This window comes from Microtus oregoni, unplaced genomic scaffold, assembly GCF_018167655.1.
Source record: "Microtus oregoni isolate MIOR12 unplaced genomic scaffold, Mior012 000012F_ref0000307, whole genome shotgun sequence".
NCBI lineage: Eukaryota > Metazoa > Chordata > Mammalia > Rodentia > Cricetidae > Microtus > Microtus oregoni.
Window position 1 is genome coordinate 20250926 of NW_024543071.1, and position 19684 is coordinate 20270609.

Genomic DNA, 19684 nt, shown 5'->3' on the forward strand with positions numbered 1-19684 from the left:
ATGGAATGAGTGGGAAAGATCTGGAAGACGAGGGAGGGACACTGATCAAAACGTATTGTAAGCAAAAAAAATATCTTCAGTAAAAAAATTTACAGTTACTAACACACAAGACATTTTAAGGTTAAAAGGCACAGTGGTCTGATATACTCTAATGGGTTTTAATGCTCAGGATGTAATACATAAAGGGACAAATGTTTCCTGTCACTGTGATAATGTTCTCTATCTGGAAGCCTCTTAGTAAATCCGTTTGTGACTGCAAGTCTGACATGCATGTCAACATGGCTCAGAGGTCACACTTGACAAGCCTGTACTTAAAACAAAACCAGCAAGACCATTTTCATGAAAACTACTTTTATTTAAAATCAAGTGCATAGCACTCATCTAACCCTGCTGTGTAGACTTAGCACCATACTCCTGTTTGTGGTCAGTCAGAGCACAGATATTTTGGTTTGCAGTTTGTACGCGAATAGTGTTTATTTAAGGACTCTCGTTAAGTCCTTTGTACACATCATTAATCTTTTCACAGTAGACATTTAATGATGGTCCAGTAATCTCAAAACAAAACAACTTTTAAGACTAATTAATAAATTAAACAAAACAAAACCCCCACAGCCCCCACCCCCAAGCTAACTGCTGTTGCGTTCCATTTATATCGAATTCTAAGGTTTTAAAATAGTCATGATTTTCCGGCCTCCCGCACTGGGTATACAGCAATAGTCATCAATTACTTGACTACCCCCAAAAGGATTAATCCAGTGTTCTTCAGCTTTTTAAATATAAACTGGAAAAAGTGTTAATAAGCTTTTTAAAAAGGCAAATAGTCTTCGACAATAAGAATGACACAGAACCAATCACTAAAAGCATTTGACAAGACATTAAATTACCACAGGCACTGGCTGTTGTTTCAAGTTAGGATTTCTATCCCAATAGCTTACATTCATAGCATTACTGAGGTAGTTACAATACTGAAAACTGGACTCCATGTTGCTGGGCTCTGTCTGTGAATGTGAAAGACACATTATCATCTTTTGAACCTACTTTCTCCTAATAATTCAAGTTTTCCTAAGGTAAGAATTGTAAAACCCAATGAGCAGCCTTTTCAAAGAGGAAAGGGGGTAACCGTTTTCATGCTTGAGAGCTGCCATGCGTGCTCCTCTGCGTGCTCTTCAGCACCAGACTAGTAAGTCCACACTACGCGTTCTGCATTCTAAATACAAAAGTTAGCTTCATTTAAGGAAAGGACATTTCCCTAAAACTTCCTGCTGGCAGCAGCCACCCACTGGCACTCACCCACCGGAGCTGCCTCTACCAATCCATCACGCTGCGGAGCCCTTCCCTTCCCAACAGACGCCACCGGCTAGTTACTAGACTCCTGCCACACACCCCATCTTTAGACCGAGTCCTCATCAACACACACTGCTGGTCTCACTCACATCTGCCAGTTTCCCTTTTACTCAAGTGCTATCTTATAAAAACACAGACACGCCTTACTCATTTTAAACCACAAAGTTTCCCTCCACCAATTCTTCCTTCTTCCATGGATAAAGAGCACAATGTATACAGTTTATCAGTAATTTTTTACTTTTTAAGTTTATCTGCCCCCTCCCCCAATATTTTATGGCCAGGTTGCCCTTGCTGTGATGACTATTATTGCTGTTTTTACTCACTACCAACATAATGAATTGTCCCAGGGCAGCTGCACAGCCAATCTAATGAAAATAGTTACTGAAATTTTAAATCAGTACCCCTGCTTGCTTAGCTTGGCTTGCTGGATTCCAAGTTTGCTTACAGAACTGCCCTCCCCATAACAAAGTGCCGCATTAGCCCAACCTGAGTACTACCCTGGCCACCCTCAACTCCAGACTCTAGTACTGACACCATTCAGTATTCCTTTTCCTGAAAACTGGACGACAGAACTGATTATCAACCTCTGATTGCATGGGGGTGACGCACAACCTGTCCCCGCGTGAGCACCAAAGGACCCACTTTAGATTCTCATCCCAGCAGGAGCATTGTAGCCTATGTTACACAGGTAGTTCACACAAACACTGCAAGGCATGTTGGTTACAGCTAAGTGTTTCCAAGTACTACAAGTTCCCTGAGTTAAATGTACTTAATCCTGAAGAATCGGGGCTGATCACTTAGGGGGAAAACTACCAGAGTAAAACAAAAATTATGATCATGATTTCAAAGTATGTATCTGTTTCACCCCTAATTTTAGTATATAAATCCAGACATGTATATTATTTATGATAGGAAGTGATATAAAATCATCTGTGTTTTCTTAACTGCACAGATTAGTATACTGAGCAACTGGTGAGCTTGAAACCCACCACTAGGCCAAAAAGACTGAGCTGAAAGATTAAAACAATTTTTCAAAAATTAATACTGTTAACTTTCCTTCATAAAAGATGGTTTGGCAAATCCACAGACAAACAGTAAGTCTTTGATGTATGTGCCAGCATAAGACCCCAAAGCCTACCACAGCTCAAATCTCAGAATGGCAAATTTTCAGCTGCATTAAACATTTTGAAATGTTTGGACCATCAGCCAAGGCTGGAACATTTCTGTCACAGCCTTACACAGACTGACACTGTTAGTGTCTGCCGAGTCCTCCTAGGTATTCAAGGCAGTGAACAGTCTCCTGGTGCTGGTGCCTGCTGCACTGATACTATCTGTTTTCCTTTCCTTTTGAAGAGGAAAATAAAAAGCTTGCCCCAGAGCTATCCATCTCAGAGCAGTCTGGGTCAGTTATGATCTATGATATATACGTCATCACCTCTCAAAGCAGGGAGTAATACATGGGAAATGTTCATTTATCTGGTAACTCCGGTTATAGGAAACACTGAGACAGGGTTTAACTTCCACTGGTATGGCCAGGGACATCCCAACACCAGTCTGCATGTGGCCCAGGCCCTGAACACTAGTTTGGAAGCCCGCAGGACAAGGCTGCAGGGTGTAAGACGAGGTGTGTGTGGCGGACACGATCTGCTGACGGCCTGGCTGCTCTGACACAGGGTGTCGACACTGCACCGAGGTCTGATGACGATACTGAGGCTGCTGGAAGTGAACTGGTCGCGAGGGCTGAGCTGTCTGGAACACACCCAGCTGTGCTGTCGGAGGAGCTGACTGTCCCCTCTGTTTGTTCGCTTCTTTCACATCATTGTCGTGAGCACTGAGACAAGAGAAAGGAAACAATAACATTACCTGGCAAGAATGCTGCCAAGTCCCACGTCCCACCTGCGCCATAGCTCACGTCATAAGCAGTCACTACTGCTACCTAAGTAGCCGTCACTGTGCCACCATCCTAACAACAGTGATGTCTTGCTGATAGCTTTCTCAAGTGATTCATCTCAGTAGAAACATTGCTGGGAGTTTTGAGGATTTTTTCCAACTGGGAATTTGAAGTCACATCCTGACGACCCTTAAAATCCAGTGGTATGGAGATAGGAGTGGGGTGAGGTCTCCCTGGACTGACCTCAGTGCTGTGGACCTCCACATATGCAACAGCTCCCTTTCCAGCCAACTACGTAGAGTCTTACAGCACGGAGCTTTTACCTGGTTCATAGTCAAAGAACACTCCTTTGCTGCAAGGCACTATTTGTTCTCAGCAGTGAGCAACTAACAGAAGTACCCTCAGAGCCTTAGGCCTTTGAGAAGTAGTTTCTAGGGTACATTATACACAAACGAAAATGTTAACTAGACACTACAAATGCTAGAGCAAAAAGGCTTACACCAATAGTCGTTCAATACACTGTACTAAGAAATCCCAGGAGTAAGCAGTAAGACGATGCAGTCTCGTAGGCCATGTTGGAGAAAGACGAAGGATAATCCTCGAAGAAGCCACACATGCAGCAGCTACTAAAGAAGGTGCATAATTTAGAAAGGCATAATCTGTGGAGACACCAAAAATGAACTTAAGCAACAGAATACATGCGTTATCAGTGCACAGCCACATGAAGGTATTCTAATAACTCACCTTGCAGAGATACTTCCAGGAAGTAATCTGCATATTTGGCCATGTAGAGTTTAGTCTTTTCCAGGCAAATCATTGGCCAGCCGTCATGAAGATCCGTCTCATGCACTGCTTCAGAGAGGTAATACTCAATGAAGTGGGCAGCTGTGGGAAGGCAGAGGTTCCACTGAAAGGTCTCTAATAGCAACAGTTCCATATGCAGCAGATTCTGCTTCGTTAGCACCAGATTCATGTTAGTCATACAGCCCAGGCTGTTGAGCTGCTCCAGCTTAGGCACACTGTCTTCTTTCTCTTCAAATTTACCTTGTAAGAAGGGGGAAGGGGTGGAGAAAATGTTAGAAAAGTGATCTTTGGAGGTCTTACCAGTTAAATGGGACCTCGTGTCTTGCTAGTAGGACACACAAAGATTTAAGGATATTGTCTCCATCTCATCAGAACAATCTTCATGTTTGCACATTGTCTTTCCTAGTACTTCCCCACCCTTTACATTTAACCATTCTCTGAAAAAAATGTGTACAGATTTGAACAGTGTCCTATGGCATAAAGAAAACAGTCATACAGGCTAATGAGGCAGTAACTACCTACTTGATTCTCCACCCCACAAAGTGTCCTTTTTGTGTGCAGTAGCTGGTTAAAGAAAATCATTTTAGAGCATCAAGAATTTAACATCAGAACTTTATTTGGTGAGTGCTTCACACTGAGTCACACTCCCCAGGAATTCCTAACTTTTTCTGGAAACTAGTCAGCATCACATATGTAATTTTGGCAGATTTTCAGCATAATCTCAATAGCAGAGAGAAAGGAAATATGAAAGAAAAACTGAGTAAATAACTAATACAGGCACTGTTATTTCAAAAACAAACACACAAAGAACAAGCCTACCTCTCTCGCTCCCCTTCTGTAAGTTTATTTTTCAAAAAAGGGAAGGGGGGGCTAGGTATGGTAGTGGTGTAGGAGGTTCTATCTATGTGTTGCTTTCCATTGGTTAATTAATAAAGAGAACTGCTTGGCCTGACAGGTCAGAACATAGGTAGGCAGGGTAGACAGAACTGAATTCTGGGAGGAAGAAAGCAGGGTCAGAGATTGCTGCCATAGAGCCATCATCACCATCTTCCCTAAAGATGAAAAATACATAGAGAATCTGGATACTGTATGTTATTATGCTCTCTTTGAATTGTTTGAATGCTGAGGAAGGAGCAACAGCTTATAAATGCTGCAGAATTAATCCAAGGTAGGTATTTTGAAAATACCTCGACTTCAAAATTGTAGTTAAAAAATGTTACTTTGGAGAAGAGATTTTGCTTTTGTTTCCACAGGAAATGAAAGGCTATAGATTCATTCTGAGTTAAGAAAAATCAGGTTTGATCAAGGAAGACCAACTGAGAAATCTCCAGCAGAAACAGATGACCCAGATGTCTGAGTTCTTCATCCAGAACAGGTTCAAAACTGCTGCCTGAGATGACCAAGACTCACAGGATATTCCAATCAGGACTTGATCACAATTCTAAATTTTCTTTAGGTGCCCTTAAGATTATCAGCGCCCCCAACCAGCCAGAAGTAGCCTGGAATACTATGCCCACATTCCCAAAAAATGGACTATGGATATTTTCCTTTGTTTTTTTGTTTGTTTGTTTGTTTTTAAAAAAAGAGGGGGAAATGGTGTGGGAGAATTGTCTGTATCCTGTCAATCATATTTTAAATAAACACTGATTGGCCAGGCAGGAAGTATAAGCAGGTCAACCAGACAGGAAGTAGAGGCGGGGTGATGAGAACAGGTGAATTCTGGGAAGGAAGCCCATTCCTCACAGTCCTGCCCAGACCACCGAAGAAGCAGGATGTGACCTGCCCTGCTGAAAAAGGTACTGAGCCATGTGGCTAACATAGATAAGAATAATGGGTTAATACAAGATATAAGGGATAATAAGAAGCCTGAGCTAATGGGCCAATTAGTTTATAACCTAATATAGACACTCTGTGTGATTTTCTTTGGGACCTAATGACTGTGGGACCTGGTGGGAGGACATAAACCCCAACAAGCCTGACCCTCATGTTACATGGTAGATCATGAAGCATGACAACATGTGCCTGTAATCATTAGGAAGGCAAAGGCAGGACAGTAAGTGCGAGGCTATATACACAGGCCATATTGTGAGAACCTGTCTCAAAAAGCTCAAAAGCTGGGCCAATGAGGTGGCTCAGTAGGTGAAGGTGCTGGAAACCTGAGTGCAATCCCCAGAAGGGTGGAAGAAGAGATCAAACTTCACAAAGTTGTCCTCCTAGCTCCACACAGTATGCACACCTAAGTGCATGTTTCCCTTCCCTCCAAGAATAAAGCTTTAAAGCAATGGGGGTGGTGGGGGAGAGGGGAAGATTCTTATCTTCTTTTAAATCCCCTTACTCAAGGCAGAGCAGGAGCAAAGGTGACATGGTAAAGTTCATAATCTGAAGCATCAACTTCTGAGACGCTTCCAGACTACTCACTGAATGAGATTATCTTTCCACCTAAGAAAACTGTTTCTACAGATTATGAAGCAACTTACATTTAAATTTTCTAACAAGCATTACTACACATAAAGCATGCATTCAGGTATTTCTGTAACCCATGCCTGTCTCTGGGACATTACCATGTCCACGGAAGAACAGAGATTAGGGCTAACGCACTCTACCTCTCAGTACTGTGTTCTACTTTACACTGATGTTTAAGTTATAATTATAGACTTCTCACACGGGAGTTTACATTAGTTCTTTTTTTTGTTTTTTGTTTTTTTTTTCGAGATAGGATTTGTGTCACTTTGTTGCCTGCCCTGGAACTAGCTCTTGCAGACCAGGCTGGCCTCGAACTTACAGAGATCCTCCTGCCTCTGCCTCCCAAATGCTGGGATAAAAGGTGTGCACCACTACTGTTAAAAAGTTATTCCTCAAAAGTACATATTATATATAAAAATTGTTTCAATATCTTTATAATGATTTCAGTATCTATTTTCCTTAGAAATCTAATTTTATTCTACCCATTTATAAACAATTTATAGGGAAAGGTAAGAAAGACTGCCAAAGCAGGGAAACTATATTTCTTGAAGGGGTGGATTTGTAACAGACTAAAGACGGCAAAGGCCAAGGCCAGTCAGCTGACCAGGGTGCTGCAGTGGGTGGTGGGGGGGCGCTTTGCTAACACTGGCTCATCTGAGGGCTGGAAAAAGTACTGCTGCCTACCTAGGAGTTTGCTTAGGAAACAGAATTGGGAGAGAAGGTTTTGTCCTTGATGTCAGGAGACTCTAAACTCCTATCCTTAGGCTACTCCAGCTCTAGAGAGTCTGTGAACTTCTTTAAAACTAACCACTTGTTGACGTACTGGGTCCTGTGAAAGCTTTATACATGCTAGGCAGCTGCTATACAACTGAGCTATACTATCAACCCTTTTCAATTTTAATTTCAAAATGCTGATTTAAGTTGCCCAGACTGGTCGCAGACTTGACATCTTCCTGGTCCAGCCTCCTGAGGATCTGGAATTACAGACGTACCGCATCCCCAGGTTAAAACTGCTCTTTAAAGACTACTGCAGAGAGAAGCAAAACCTGCATAATTTGAGACTGTGAGACTCTAGAGCCTTTCCCAATTCAAGTCATGGAAGAACGGCCTTTATACCACAATGCTCTTCATGACCGTGATCAGCATCGCCACTGAAGAGGAAAACAAGTCATTGTTCTCAGAGTAATGATATGAACTTATGCAGAAGGAAAATGATGCAGGCAATTGTTCAGTCCCTCCAGATGAAATCATCAGGGCTTTCAAGCACCTTGCCATTTATGTACAGCAGTACTAGCTACATACTTCAAAGGAATGTTATAAAAATTAATGAGTTTATTTATACCATGCTTTAAGTTCCTTTGAAGAAATTAATATGCCATAATTCACTGTAATTCAAGGATCAAGGGTATTTCATATTCTCCCCTTGAAACTTTCATCATAAAAAAAATAAAACTGTTTATGGTCAATTTTGCAGTTCAAGAAACCAAGATGTTACATGAGGTCAGCCAGAGCACCCAGGGTCAAAAAGTTGAGTGAACCAAAAATGGGAGCCAGAAGGAAGACATTTATATCCTCCAATCTGCACTTCTAAAGGAAAACACCATGCCAGATTAGATGGGGGCAGCTGTCAGGATGCCAGACTTCTGTAGCTGTGCTTATAAAAATATTTAAGGCCGGGCGGTGGTGGCGCACGCCTTTAATCCCAGCACTCGGGAGGCAGAGGCAGGTGGATCTCTGGGAGTTCGAGGCCAGCCTGGTCTACAAGAGCTAGTTCCGGGACAGGCACCAAAGCTACAGAGAAACCCTATCTCGAAAAACAAAAACAAAAAAAATTAAGTAAATGTCAAGGAATTTGTATTCTGATTTTCTTTCATATGCTGATTTCCAAAGTTAAAAATAAATTGCATGGGGGGCTGGAGAGATGGCTCAGGGGTTAAAAGCATTGCCTGCTCTTCCAAAGGTTCTGAGTTCAATTCCCAGCAACCACATGGTGGCTCACAACCATCTGTAATGAGGTCTGGTGCCCTCTTCTGGCCTGCAGACATACACACAGACAGAATATTGTACACATAATAAATAAATAAAATGTTTTTTAAATAAATAAATAAATAAATCGCATGGGGCTAGAGAGACAGCTCTGCCATTAAGAGCAGTGGCTCTTCCAGAGGACCCAGGCTCAATTCTCTACACCCACATGGTGGCTCACATCTGTCTGCAACTCTAGTTCCAAGGGATCCATTACACAGACATGCATGCAGGCAAACCACCAATGCATATAAAGTAAAAGTAATTCATTTTAAAATATAATGAAATGCATGCCAGGCGTGGTGGCACAGATCTTTAATCCCAGCACTTGGGAAGCAGAGCAGGTGGATCTCTATGTATTCAAGACCAGACTGGTCTACATAAGAAGTTTCAGGCCAGCCAACTACATAGTAAGATCCTGTCTAAAAAAATAAATAAAACAACATGCTGCATAAATCACCACATTTGGGATTCTAATTCAGTTTTCAGTTTTTGAGAACCTTTTTGTCATACATAGTGGTATATACTCAACAAATGGACAAGAACTTCTATAAGTGTGATAACATCATTGAGTTACATGCATTCACATCTATCATTATTGTGTTAACTGCTATGCATAGTTTAAATTTACTTGTTCATACACACAGACCAAAGATCAGGGCTTTTTTTCACTTGAAAGGAAATACCAGAAGCCATATGATTATATTGATAAAGGACCCAAACAGGAAACGAAGATAAAGGCAATTCATACTGCTTCCCAGAAAAATAAAGAATTAGAGGCCAAAAACAAAATACCAGGCCGTCTTTCCCTTATGGGAAATGTACAGACCAGCCATGGAAACCTCTTTCTAAACACAATAGCAAATGGTCACTTTGTGGCAGAGAAGATCGATACAATGATTAGAATGGATGATCCCATCTGGAGCTCAGCCAACATTCTATTCTTTTACTACCAAATAGAAAAGTCATCTATACTAATATACAAAGAATTCTCACAAATAACTAAGACCATAAATTTAATAGAGAAATAGGGAAAGAACAGGAAAGGCAACCAATGGGGACAGGGAGGCTAAACTCATTAAAAATTAAAATGTAAATCAAAACGACTGTGCGATTTAATTTTTCTAATAGACCTAATAAAAAATAAAGTAAAAAAAAAAAGCAACTTAATACTGGGGAGCCAAAAAAAAAAACCAAACACTTGTTACAAATTATAAGCACTAAGAGCCTATATCAGAAGCCTCATCTCCAAGGCTGCTTCCAAATTGCCCGTAAGCCTAATGCTGCTCAAATAAGCTGAAGCAAGCCAGGGAAAACAGCTAAAATATAAGAACAGTTACTTTCATGGACAAACACAGCCATTTTAGAAGAAGCCAGACCCTTTAAGAGAAAAAAAGCGAAGCTAGAAATTCAAGAACAGCATACTGGCAGAATTGGGTTATCCAATGCTCAACTTTCTATACTGCAATTTTCCTATGTTGCCCTACTTGCTCCACACAACAACTTTTATAAGCTAGACATTTTTATTTCCATTTTATAGAGAATTAACTGAGAACCAAGGGTTACTGAAATTTGTAGTTAGTGATTCAAACCTAAAAAAAAAAAAAAAACCCATCACTATAATCTGACTCCTAAATACTACAAAGCACTTTCAAATCAGATAATGTGCAGGCCCTTTCTTCACAATTCCAGTAATGTAGCTACCCAGGTAGGTGGATAAGCATTAGCTCCAAGAACATACAAACTGTGATCTGTCTTTGGCCAAATTATATACAGCATCCAATTATTATATAAATGTAGACTCTGCCAAGTGGTGCTAGCACACACCTTTAATCCCAATACTTGGAAGGCAGAGGTCAGTGAATCTCTGAGTTCAAGACAAGTTCTAGGACAGCCAGGGCTACACAGAGATACCCTGTCTCAGAAAACAAACAAAAACATCAACCAAAAAGAGAGAAAAAGAAAAGAAAAAAAGAATATAAGAAATACTAGATTGTGATGGTAGAGATGGCTCAGTGGTTAAGAGCATTGCCTGCTCTTCCAGAGGACCTGAGTTCAATTCCCAGCCACCACATGGTGGCTCACAACCATCTGTATGTAATGAGATCTGGTGCCCTCTTCTGGCCTGCAGACATACACACAGACAGAATATTGTATACATAATAAAATAAATATTAACAAAAAAAGACTGTAGTAAAAATAGGTGTCTACTTTGGAGAGTAAACAAATAAACTAGATCAAATATACTGACCAATCTATTAAAAAAAATACTAGATTCCACAAGTTTGTAACACATATCAAACACTGAAAACAGACTATCAGTTTATAAACATCCTAAACTTTTTGGATGTATTAGAGATGGAGAGGAGGATAAACTGTTGTAATCTAAGTTCCAATGTCTTCAATTCTGACCAAGCGGAGGGCAGCTGCTCCAACTCTTACCTATCACTTACTTAGGAGGGCTGAGGCTAATTCTGTAACCTAACATTCTAGGGGATAAAAACAGACAAATATATTACTTGTGGATTTTCATACACCTGACATGTCAAGCAGGGGTTTTTCCAATCTTATGCAGATAAAACTCTAAAGGGTTTCATAGCCAGTGATGAAACACATGTAGCATTTTATATATGATTTCCTATGAGCATAAAACTTTAATTAAAGTTAATTACAAATGTGTAAGTACTACTTCTCTGGCTTTAAGATGGGGAGGGGGAACTATGTGTCTGGATCTTAGAGGAAAACAGATTCCAAAGGGAAATAAAGATATTCTGGAAGTAAACAGCATTCTACTAAAAATTTGGCTCAGGAGGCACATACTGGATGATCTGTAAGGATGCTAACTGCTTCATGAAGCAGTTCTCACCCAGACCCACAGGCAGTGGGAGCCATCACTACAGCTGTATTTTATTTACTCATCTGGTTTCACGAAGGATCTGAAATAATTTAAAAAGTCATTTAGGTAGTAGTCTTGGAGCAAGTAAATAAAATTTAAGAGGCTCAGATCTGGAAATGATACTACCTAATAATGCACTGAGTTTTATGGGTTTATTAGTGTCTAAGCAAAAAGGTATTTTAGAAAGATTACTAGCTTCACAGCCTAATGGGAATGTGCTTACCACAGCAGCCATATTGGATGCCAACCTTCCAGTGAGATCAGAGGTCAAGGCCGACAATAACAACTATATACTACTTTGAAATAAGGCTTAATGATATGGATAATACAAAAACAATATCAAATACAACTATCAATTTGACTTATATCAAATGTGATCTTTTTACTTTGTTGAATGAAGAAAAACTCGATTTCCATTCTTTTATATGCCCTCTCTCATCAGTGTAGATACTAGCAAACAAGGTGAGTGAGTTTCAGCACTAAGAGCCTAGCAGCACATTCTGTATGGGTAATAAATAAGAGTCTATCAGATTATATACCAAAGCCACTTAATTTCAGCTGTAGCAAACCCGACTGAGTTCATTTAACTTACACCATGAATGACAAACAGTGCAGCACCTTTAAGACAGTTTTCAACTCCAGCTACACTGATGTTTGAGTCAGAGATGTTTGGTTCTAGGGACTTGTTCTTTGAATCCAGGGGGTTTAGTAGTATCCAAAGCGTCTACACATTAGATACTGTAGTGTTCCCTAAGTTGCTTCTGGCTGTCAATCACTGATCAAGAACAAAGGTTCTCAACCAAAATTACCTTTGGAATTTTTAAAGTGTTAAAAATAAAAACATCCAGTCCCTATTATTCAAATTCTGGCACAGTATATTAGTGACTTCTCTCATATCTGACCACAGTAGGCTAAAGGAGAAGGATTTACTTTGGCTCACAGTCCAGAGGGAGGCAGTCTGTCATGGTGGGAAAGACACAGTGGCAGCAGGGGCTGCATCTGTAGTGCTGACTGGGAAGCAGAGACAAGGGAATGTAAGGGAATGTAAGCTGGCTTTCTCCTTTCCCCTTTTTATTTAGTCTAGGCCCCAACTTATGGGATGGTGCTACCTGCATCTGAGGTAGGTCTCTCCTCAGTTAAACTTCTCTGGAAACTCCACACAGATGAGTAGAGGTATCTCCTAGGTGATTCAAATTGTGTCGACAATGGAGATTAACCAGTATATCTGTGCTGCTTAGAATTTGTATTTGTATCAATCTTCAGGATGTAGGGCTTGGGCATGTATTTTCTAAAAAATGCCAGAACTATTTTTTAATATCTAGCTAATAAGCACAGTATATAATTCCTAAAAGCAATAAATTGAAATGACTGGGATTTGAAAATACTTCACTGGGTTCGCTATAGCTCTATCATATAAACATGTAGATTCTGAGTCATGTAAATCAGATTTATACTCACTTGCTAGAAGCAGACAGGAAAGTGCAACTAAATGCAGCTGCTGAATAGAGATGTCATAGCGGTCCATGAACAGGTCCAGCAAATAGACGGCAAGGTGGCGGGCAGAAGGGCACAGAGTGAAGCGATTGCTCACAATGGCAATCAAATCAGCAAAATATCGCCTGAGACTCAGTTGAGGGGACTGGCCCTTGTAAGAAGGCAACTTCAGCTCCTAAATGAAAAGGAAGAACATTTAATCTATAGAAAGATCTTCATAATGTAGACTTAACGTTGTTTTTCTAAAATATTCTGTTGTAAGAGCTTAAAGACATGCTTGGCTTCAAAGGAATGTAGAAATAAAGTTGAGTGGGAAGAGGGTATATGGCTTTAACAAAAACAAACGCAAAGCCAACCACAACCCAAATACACCCTTCCTAGGTTGAGAGGGAACAGACTGGTGAGTACGCTCCTCAACTGTGTAGACAATACACTTCATACAGAGACCAGGACTTATCCATCACTGTCTTTTAACTTTACTTCCCTCCTGTCATTTAGGATCTTTACCTTGCCACCTTTCATATACACAAAAATTTTTAAATCACCAGTATTCACTCTTAGGACAATGTTATACAATTTGTTTCTAAACTCTGTAGTATTAAGAGATTCTGGGACTGGAAATTTAGCTTAGTGGTACAGCATATTCTTATCATGTGGAATGCCCTGAATTCAGTGTTCAGTTCTCAGCAACATTCAACACCACAAACACACACACACACACACACACACACACACACACACACACACACACGGGGGGGGGGTCCAAATATGTATCAAGATGGGAAGCTTTCAAATTCATTTTATGAATATAAGACCAAGAATAAATTTGACAGGTAATCACAACAGAATAAAGAACCATAAATACCAAAATCACACAGAAGTAAAACTAAAAAAAAAAAAAAAGAGTAAGTACACTGAATTCATAAACAAACTGTATCTTGAAAAATAACATCAAGTGAAAAAAGCAGTCCACAGGATGAGAGAAAACGTTTAAGATCATGTATCTGATAAGAGGTTAGTAGCCAAAATATTTTTTAAGCTTTTTCTTTTTTCTTGTTCTAGAGTGCTAGGAATTGAACCCATGGCCTTGCATAGACTGGACACACTGTTACTTATCTATATCCCTAATCCTTCACAAATTACAAAAAAATTTCCTATAACTCAAAAGTAATAAAACAACCAATTTTAAAGTGGAAAAATAAACAGACATTTTCCTTAAGAAAACAGGCAAGTGGGCTAGGGAGGTGGCTGAAAGGTAGGAGAACTTTCTATGAAAGCATGAAGACCCAAACTCAAATCCCTAGGACTTATATAAAAAGTTGGGTACGGCTGCACAGGTCTCTAACTTCAACATCAGGGAAGGCAAAGGCAGGCAGACTTCCAGGGCTTGCTGGCCAGACAGTCTAGCCAAAACAAGTTCCAGTTTCGTGGGAGATCCTTTCTCAGAGCAATCTGAAAGAATGGTAGAGGACGAAATCCAGAGCATCAATCATAGACATGTACCATACGTACAAAAATAACACAAAGAGACATACAGAGAAAAAACATAAAGTAACCAACAAGTACAGAGATGCTCAATACCATTAATCACTACAAAAAATGCAAACCGAAACCACAAGCTACCATTTCATACTCATCTAGATTGCTATTATCAAAACCCCACCCCCAAAAATGCCTCAAAGAGAAAATAACAAGTATTGACAAGGCTATGAAGAAACTAAACTCCTTACCCATTACTAATGGTAACATAAGTGATGCAACTGCTGTAGAGAAAAGTGGGGCAGCTTTCAAAAACTTAAATATAGAATCACCCCAGGACTCTGCATTTCTACTTTTAATTATATATCCCAAATATTTGAGAGTAGAAAGACAGGTAGGTATTTGTACACTCATGTCCATAATACCATCACCCACAATGAGCAAAATGAGATGGATGAACGAACACACACACACACAATTCAGCTTTAAAAAGGAAATTGCAAAGCCGGATGGTGGCGGCGCACACCTTTAATCCCTGCACTCAGGAGGCAGAGGCAGGCGGATCTCTGTGAGTTTGAGGCGAGCCTGGTCTACAAGAGCTAGTTCCAAGACAGGCTCAACAGCTACTGAAAAATCCCGTATCAAGAAAGAAAAAAGTGACATATGCTGCACGGATGAACCGTAAAGATAATATGCCAAGTCACACAAATGGACAATTATTATATTACTATGATTTCATTTATACCAAGTATTTGGTCAAAGTCACAGAGCAGCGAAGAATAGTGGTTATCAGGGTCAGGTGGCAGAGGAACTGGAAAGAGTACAGAGTTTTAGTTTAGAAAGAGGAAAACTTATAATTTATAGTCCTGGGAATAAACAATGGAAATTGTCTCAAGTCTCTTCCTAGCAGGTGAATTAAAAGGCAGAGATTATTACAATACACTGTTGACATCACAAGGTATTAAAAACACCAAAGATCTAGCTTGGCCCACGGGATAAGGAGTTGGGGGGGGGAGGGCTGAATATTACATTAGAAGACTAGGAATCATACCTGGAAAATATTGGTGGGCTTTATTTTTAACGATATTAGTTTTACCAACATTAGTAAAAACAGCCCAGGACCCTAGGGCCATCAATGAGGTTTTACTCATTCGCTGTTACTACCCTGTGAGCACATGGTGTTTGTGGGCTGACACACATGCCATGCTGGGCATATTGAGACAAGAGGACAGCTTTGTAGAGTTGGTTCTCTCCATCCCTCAAACCACAAGCACCCACTGCACCATCCCATAATATCTCACATAACCTGTTGAGCTACCTGACCTGTCCCAGAGATTTTAATAATATGTCCAATGAAATCCCCTTGCCGTTTTCAGTGGGAAGGACACGAGCGCTGCGGATGACTGCTAGAGCCAGTCCTCTTTACGCAGGACTACAGATGTGCAGGCACGGAAAAAGGACTGTACCTTCCTCAGCCACAGTTTCTTCTGCTATCTTTTCTTAGTCCCTTAGAACAGAACTCTTATCTTGATTTGCTTCTCAGGAACGTAAAGGACCAAAGCACAGGAAAGCCAAATGCACCCCCTTGAGTCTTAAGTCCTCACCAGCTAAGCACTTCAAATGCCATCCCTACCCAGAACGGTGCATCTCTAGCCTACAGGAAACTCCAATATAACTGCAACTCCTGGGGACCAATATTTTCTTAATGTTTCTCACAAGACCGTTGTCTCCATTTGTCTTTATAGCTCCTCAATCACCTTACACCACCAGAGCAGAATGACTCAAGACACGCACTTACGAACAGGCCTGCGAAGTCGGTTTTGGCGGGAAGCTGTTATTTACAAAAGTAGTACAGCTGGCGTTCCACGCACTTCACTTTCCCAGTAAATACAATGCTGGTCACATCAACTACCTCTTTACTGGGACTAAATAGAGACTGTCTTTCACAGCAAATGAATGGCAACTGCCCCAGGGAAGAGCTACCTTCAGATGCCTTTGACTTATAAAACAGATTGGAGTCTACATAGGCAAGGGCCATGCCTGTGGCACTAAGGCACTGCTCAAACACCTTGCATATACTAAGAACTAACATGTTCCATAAACAAATGACTAAATCTCTGGTTAAGAGCTGATATTGACAATTTATGAGGAAAGTTTAACTTCCTTGACTCCAGTGAACTACAAATAGGGACCTCTTCGGTTGTAAAGTTCAAGTCCTACTAATTAGTGCAAATCCTTTATAAAATGTTACCATTCCCTGAAATCAGGACCATGGTCTACACTGAGCTTAAAGGCAAGCCTGAGCAGTTTGCAACAGGTGGCCTGAGACAGGCTTCAGAAGAAATTCTTCACGTTCACCTGTCTTATTCTAGGAAAATTCTACTTCTAAGATCACCTGCAAAAGTAATCCAGATAACTACTCAGGGTTAAAACCACCTACACATAATATATTAGAAGGTAAAGACCATGGGGATCACCATGGGAAAAAAGTCTTTAAACTTCCACATCCACACAAAAAGGTATCATTATACCAACTAACTAGTTTGCTACACACTGGAGAGATCAAGAGACTGACACTTAGAAAATCCATCTCTCTCTCCCACAAATCACAAGTGAATGGGGACAACTTTCCCCTAACATGCCAAAGAATCAGTGCACAGCTGGAACACTTATGTCTCACATGGGTCTGGGGTGGCTGTGGGGGAATTGGAGACTGAATGTCAGGATTAGTAAAGAGCAGTTAGAAATTTCACGCTTTGGGGAGAAGGGTGCAAGTTTAACAACTTAAGCCAGGACTTGATGTCCCAACCTCCTGCATGTGGTCAGACACACAAGATACAGACCCATTAACCTGGGACCCTTCAGCCTCAAGCTACAGGAGCTTCCTAATGAAGAGTCAGCTGTTCTGATTGTTAGTTTTCTACACTTAAGAACCAAGGTGAAACAGAATTAGAGATCTTTCTAATCTCTCCTCTGGCTGTCAGGGAAACAGGGCTATCCTATAAGTCTGACAACACTTACAACAACAAATCGTTCCTGAACAAGCAACAATACAAAGACTTTGGTCCAAAAGAGTGCATTTTTTTTAGTGCTTATTAAGTATACTGCATCTACTTTCTACACATGCTATTACCAAAGAGTAGCTCTTTCCTTCCACCTCAAGGCTTTTCAACAGCCTCAAATCTGAAGGACCAGGTAACAGTAAGTTAAGTTAGCGCATAGCTCTTACTATAGGTTGGGCACTGTTCTAAGTCCCCTTACAGTACAGACATCAGATTTCACAATCAGCTCGTAAGAGGCGCTCCAGCGTTGCTATTTCTCCTCTTACAGAGGAAACAGAGAAACAGAAACAAAGTAGTCTGAAGTCTCACACCAAGTTTGAGGAAAGGCGGTGGAGCTGAGTTATGCCCAACTGTGGCTTAGAACAGCTGCATGCAGCAGCGAGCAAAGACGGCTGTTCACTCGATACAAAGTCAGAGTGTATGTATTTATGTGTGTGTGTGTGTGTGTGTATAAAATCAAATCCATGCTCCACCTGGCAACATGGGAACATCGTTTTCCACCTTCCTTCTCCCAACTACCACGCCCCACTCCTCTCCACAGTTACAGGTTCTTCTGATGCAGCCCAGGGAAGGAAGAGGTTAATTAACCCTGTCAAGTAAGCGCACTCGCCTTCTTTGCCCTGTAGAGTCAAGAACCCAATTTGCCTTTCCAGGGAGCACAAGAGCCGGGATGGGAAGGTCGGGCCTCGGGGTTACCTTGTACCGAAGAGCCTGGTGAATATCCGCAGCCAGCTGTCCTCGCCACCACTGCCCCTCCAGCTCCATGGAAGCCGGCGGCGCGCCCGGCCAGACGCCTCAGCTTCAGTCTGGAAGACACGCCCCAGACGCGGTCACCGCCAGCACCCCCCCCCCCCCACGACCCTCCGCGTCCCCATCACCAGCGCCGTGACCTCAGGTCACCCCGCGCGGCTGCTCATCTTCACCTGGCCCGACCCCAAGCAGCCATCCTCCAAGGCCAGCAAGGCCCGATCTCCCCAGCCAGAGGCGCAGGCTTAGCCTGCGACCGCCAGCCGGAGGAGCCGCGGGAAGGTGCAAGCTTGGGGAGCTCGGGGCGGCACGGCCGGGTTCGGGCTCTCCGAGTCCCGGGTTCGAACGCCGCCGTCCTGCACAGTCCGGACGCGGCAGGAATGAAGGGTGAGCCGCGCTCGGCCAGGTCCGCGCGGGCAGCCCGGGCGCGCTCCACCACCCCGGGGTCTGAGGCACAGCCAGCCGCCGCGCCGCGTCCCCCGAGCGGCGAACAAAAGGCCGACCGGTCGGCCGTGCCAGGCGCCTCGCCTCCCCTCGCGACGCTGCCCACCCGGCCAAGCCTGCCCGGCTCGCGCGGCTTCTTACCGGGACCCGCGGCCCTCACAGCCCCAGCCCGGCCGGTGTTCGCGGGGCGCGGGCAGCGCTCATGCCGCGGACGGTCGGCCGCGGAGCCCCCGTCTCAGCTCGGGCCCAACACCGGGCCGCTCGCGCCGCCCATTGTTAAAGGACCGGCAGGCGGCTAGGCGTACAAAGCCAGCGCGAGGGCACGGGCCGCCCCGCGCTGCCAATCTCGTCTCGCGATACAGCGGGGTCGCCCGGCGCCGGCCAATCGGCGGCCGGGCCGCGCCAGGTGCGACTCCAGCTCTGCGGACCCCGCCCGGCAGGCGCGGAGAGCCCGGGCTGCTCGGCTCTGCGGCCCCTGGCGTCTGGCGGCCCCCGCGGCCACTCACCTGCAGCGAGCCTTCCTCAATGGGTCCCGGGCGCGGGCAAAGAAAGTTGCGTCGCCTCGGCCCTGTGCTTAACCTTGGCAGCGGGGACCTGGCCCGCTGCCTCTCTCTTAGAGGGACTGCTCTCCCGCCCCCCCCCCCGCCCCCTTTCAAATAGACTTTAGCTGTTCCCACAGTCCCTAAGCCGCTTGGCTTGACAAACTCTGCTCCAGTTCCTACTCTCAACCCCGTATTCTTTTAGCGCTCTAATTCAGTTCTTCTCGTTGCTTTTGCTTCGGCGATTCTCAAAGAGTTGTGAGTGGAATTAACATCTTTAGTAACGTGGCTTGTCAAATCCATAATGAATGTAATTGGCCATCTGCGGTGGTCAATGAAGAAACCCCAAACTCTGGAAACACTCCAGCAGCGATTAAGGTGTTGATGGAGCTGGAATGTGAGTAACAGAAACCCCATCAATTGTATTTGGAAGTGTTTGGTGGACCGCCACAAAGTAGGTGGTCAGCTGGGACAGTAGTCCCCCAACTTTCCAAAG

The 19684-nt window shown here is 42.8% G+C and overlaps 1 protein-coding gene across 1 annotated transcript; it reads right to left on the reverse strand.

Annotated features, from left to right (window-relative positions):
- Nucleotides 1–371: 371 nt before the first annotated feature.
- Ccnj (cyclin J) lies at nucleotides 372–18930 on the reverse strand. Its single transcript, XM_041661449.1, has 6 exons — nucleotides 18791–18930; nucleotides 18155–18264; nucleotides 12882–13092; nucleotides 3980–4279; nucleotides 3735–3894; nucleotides 372–3175 (listed from the first exon to the last, which is right to left on the reverse strand). The coding sequence occupies exons 2-6, from the start codon at nucleotides 18221–18223 to the stop codon at nucleotides 2776–2778; spliced, it is 1140 nt and encodes a 379-aa protein (XP_041517383.1). The 5' UTR covers nucleotides 18224–18264; nucleotides 18791–18930; the 3' UTR covers nucleotides 372–2775.
- Nucleotides 18931–19684: the final 754 nt, after the last annotated feature.